This window comes from Microtus ochrogaster, chromosome 7, assembly GCF_000317375.1.
Source record: "Microtus ochrogaster isolate Prairie Vole_2 chromosome 7, MicOch1.0, whole genome shotgun sequence".
NCBI classification, from domain to species: domain Eukaryota; kingdom Metazoa; phylum Chordata; class Mammalia; order Rodentia; family Cricetidae; genus Microtus; species Microtus ochrogaster.
In genome coordinates, this window is record NC_022014.1 from 70,233,242 (window position 1) to 70,236,705 (window position 3,464).

The window sequence follows — 3,464 nt, forward strand, 5'->3', positions numbered from 1 at the left end:
TCACACTACTTTTTTTATCATCAGATCCCCTCTTTTCTGCCATAAAAGAAGACATTGACCATGGAATTTAGAGTGAAATACAACAAATACATTACTCTTTAATAAGGGAAACAACAGAGGTGAAAGATCCATTTCCCACAGCCTGCAACAAACAGTTTGCAGAATTCGCCAGTGATGTTTGTAGTTTATAGGAAAGGCCAAGAAGGGGCCTGAAAGGAAACAAAAGTAAAATAGCAAATTTCTCAAACTTGTGAAAAGTTGCTAAATTCATCTATTAATTTAAAACTTCAGTAAATTTTCATTCTAGATAAAGAATATACAAAGGCAACGGGAAAGGTATGAAAGACAGTATACAAGGCTGTTAGCATGAGGTTAATTAAGCTACAAGGGCAAAATGGTAACCAGGAAAAAAAATTAATATTTAATGACATGTTTACCCAGTGATGTTTTATTAAAAGAATATTCATGATGATTTAAATATTCAAGAGGAGCATACCAAATAAGAAAACGGATCTTAGCTGGGCAGTGGTGGTGGCACACACCTTTAATCCCAGCACTCGGGAGGCAGAGGCAGGTGGATCTCTGTGAGTTTGAGGCCAGCATGGTTTACTGAGTGAGTTCCAGGACAAGCTCCAAAGCTACACAGAAAAACCCTGTCTTGAAAAGCCTAAATAAACAAACAAACAAATAAATAAGAAAATGGGATCTTAAAAATCCAAGGCCCCAGACCCGTTTTCACTAGCTGTAAAGACATCTAAGCTTTTTTTTCCCTTAAGAAAAAAATTGAAACTTAGTTCAGTACAAAAACAAGTAGTTTCCGCCGGGCGGTGGAGGCGCACGCCTTTAATCCCAGCACTCGGGAGGCAGAGGCAGGCGGATCTCTGTGAGTTCAAGACCAGCCTGGTCTACAAGAGCTAGTTCCAGGACAGGCTCCAAAACCACAGAGAGCTAGTTCCAGGACAGGCTCCAAAACCACAGAGAAACCCTGTCTCGAAAAACCAAAAAAAAATAAATAAATAAATAAATAAATAACAAGTAGTTTCAGGCCCCCCTGCTGTTGTAAAGCCCAGGTTACGGCAAAGAGGCACTTACACTCTGCCCTCCAGTTCTAAGTATTCCTCTAAAAAGATTCTGCAGAAAATGTTAGACTTGCTCTGTGAAACTAAGAATAACTAGTCTAGCAAAGTAGATCACGATGGGAAGATAGCTAAAGAGAGGAACCCTACATGAACTGTTGTTACAGACACTACGAGGCCCTCTCTTAAGCAAAGGAGTGTGTATTAGGTCCAACTTTTGTGAAACAAACAGAGCAATGTCTAAGTGGTTAACTCTAAGACTCGCTTCATGCCTGTCTGTCCACTTGTGGGAACTGTGCTCTAACTGACCTTGTGGGAAAGTCCTCCCTTTGTGCCTTATGGGCTTCTCCGGTGCACAGGCAGCTTCAAGGAGGAAGAGTCGTCTTGTTGCCCCGTAGAGGACTAGCAGTCCAAAAATCTTATCTTCTGGCCTATGTAAATATGGTAGATCTTAATAGTCCTAAGGATATCCAAAATGTGTGGTGGATTTGAGTTATGGATTAAATGGGAACTCTCTGAAAAAAGAGAGTACCCAGATAGCTGTGTGAGAAATGACCTCTCGTTTGTGGAGTTAAACTACTTCTGTTTTGATCATAGCACCTGAGGCAGTGAACAGCCTTACTCACCTGCCATTATCAAATGCTTGCTATTATAGACATCTGACCCCAAAGGCCAGAAGGTTGTACTCAGAAGTGTCCAGAACTTTCAAAAGTCAATGGACTCACTACATACCTACTGACAGCATGCCCAAAGACAGGTCTAATAGCTTTCCTAGTATCCAGTCTTCTTTCTTTTCCCAAGTCTCAACAGCCAACTCATGAGCTTTACTAAACTCATCTTGTAACAGATCAGTAAATAATTCAGGATATATTTTTGCTTTACCTAGAAATTATACAAATGTGTCTATTTAAGTGGCACAACTGGAAAGAGCAACCAATGCAACAACAGAAATATGGGATTAAAAACCTCACAAACCCGTAACTCTTGAAAACTGACACCTCACTCCAAAAACATGCCTAAGCCTTGCTAAAATAGGACAAAAGACCCTCTCCAATAAAGTAATATCCAATTAACTTTTGAATCACAGAAACTTCTGAATTTAAAATGGCAAACATTAAAGCTTCTAAGAGATGCACCATGTGCCCCTCACTGCAAATGATCAGTGGCATAAAAAAAAAACAAAAATCAAAAAAAAAAAAAATTAGTCCTTGTATACTGCTAGTTCTTAACTCAATCTAGGAAAAAAATAGCTATAAAAGAAAACATGAGTGCTACATACATGATCAGTGTAACTTAACACCACCACAGAACAGACATGCAGAACAGGACAGGATGGAACCAGGACTGAGGAAATCAGAAACAGGCCCTTTCTCTCATCTTTAAACCATATAGAGCAAAAACAGACCCCTAATATAAAATCAAAAATGCTAAGATAATCCAAAACAAAAGTAGATTTTAAAAGTAGATCTTGATGATTAAAAACATTATCTTGAAGTAAAGGCTAAAAGAAATTACTTTTGTGAAAACCAGCCAAAGACAAAATTTATAGTCCTTCAATATCACTAATACAAACCAGCCAAAATCAGAGGGAAGTAAAAGCAAGATGGACAGAACATAAAACAGTCACAGCACAGTAAGGGGTTCAACTTCTGGGAACACAGCAGTCAAACGCTAAGTTAAGTGAATGTTGCTCAACAGGACCAATGAACAATGCACATAGATTTTGTGAGGCATTACGGAATACTGTAGAGTTAACAATATAGCCAAATAAACAAGGTTAAAAAATCCTACAGCCTAAGCAACCCCAACCCCAACAGATGATACAAACTCAGAAGAATCTATAGAAAACCTTCAGGGTTGCCAACTGAGTAATGAGGCATTAGTAAGATCAGCCTTGGGTGGACTTCCACTCTCACAACCCACAGCTGGAAAGGAAATAAACAGCTTGAAATTGAGCTGACTGTTCTGGCGCACAGTAAAATGGAGATCTGGGCTATAGGCAGCACCTCTCATAATAAACCAACCTTTCTCCTTGGACTTTCTATCTTGTTCTCTGTCCCGACTTTTGCTCCTGTGTTTATATGACTTTCGATCTCGGCTTTTTGACCGTCTTCGATCCCGACTGCGAGATCTATGTTTTCTTTCTGATCTGTCATGGCTTCTGCTTCTCCGTCGATCTCTACTTCTAAATAATTTAAAAAGAAACAACTTTAGCTGACCATACTAAAAGGGCTCAGAGAAGCATATGCCCACCATGAAATAATCTGACTTTATGACAACATAAAAGTAATATGCATCAGCCGGGCGATGGTGGCGCAGGCCTTTAATCCCAGCACTTGGGAGGCAGAGGCAGGCGGATCTCTGTGAGTTCGAGACCAGCCTGGTCTA

The 3,464-nt window shown here is 39.8% G+C and overlaps 1 protein-coding gene across 6 annotated transcripts in view; it reads right to left on the reverse strand.

The window, feature by feature from the left end:
• Luc7l3 (LUC7 like 3 pre-mRNA splicing factor) overlaps positions 1-3,464 on the reverse strand; it is a 32,437-nt gene that overhangs the window by 2,099 nt on the left and 26,874 nt on the right. For 5 of the 6 annotated variants that reach the window (XM_013347557.2, XM_013347559.2, XM_013347558.2 and 2 more), the window contains exons 9-10: positions 3,101-3,261; positions 1-36 (exon numbers count right to left, since the gene is read on the reverse strand). The exon at positions 1-36 is cut by the window's left edge. In XM_013347557.2, coding sequence (XP_013203011.1) covers positions 1-36; positions 3,101-3,261 — 197 coding nt within the window. Of the gene's footprint in view, positions 37-1,385; positions 1,508-3,100; positions 3,262-3,464 lie in introns of all 6 variants that reach the window. The other variant, XR_003377126.1, reaches the window with a different exon arrangement.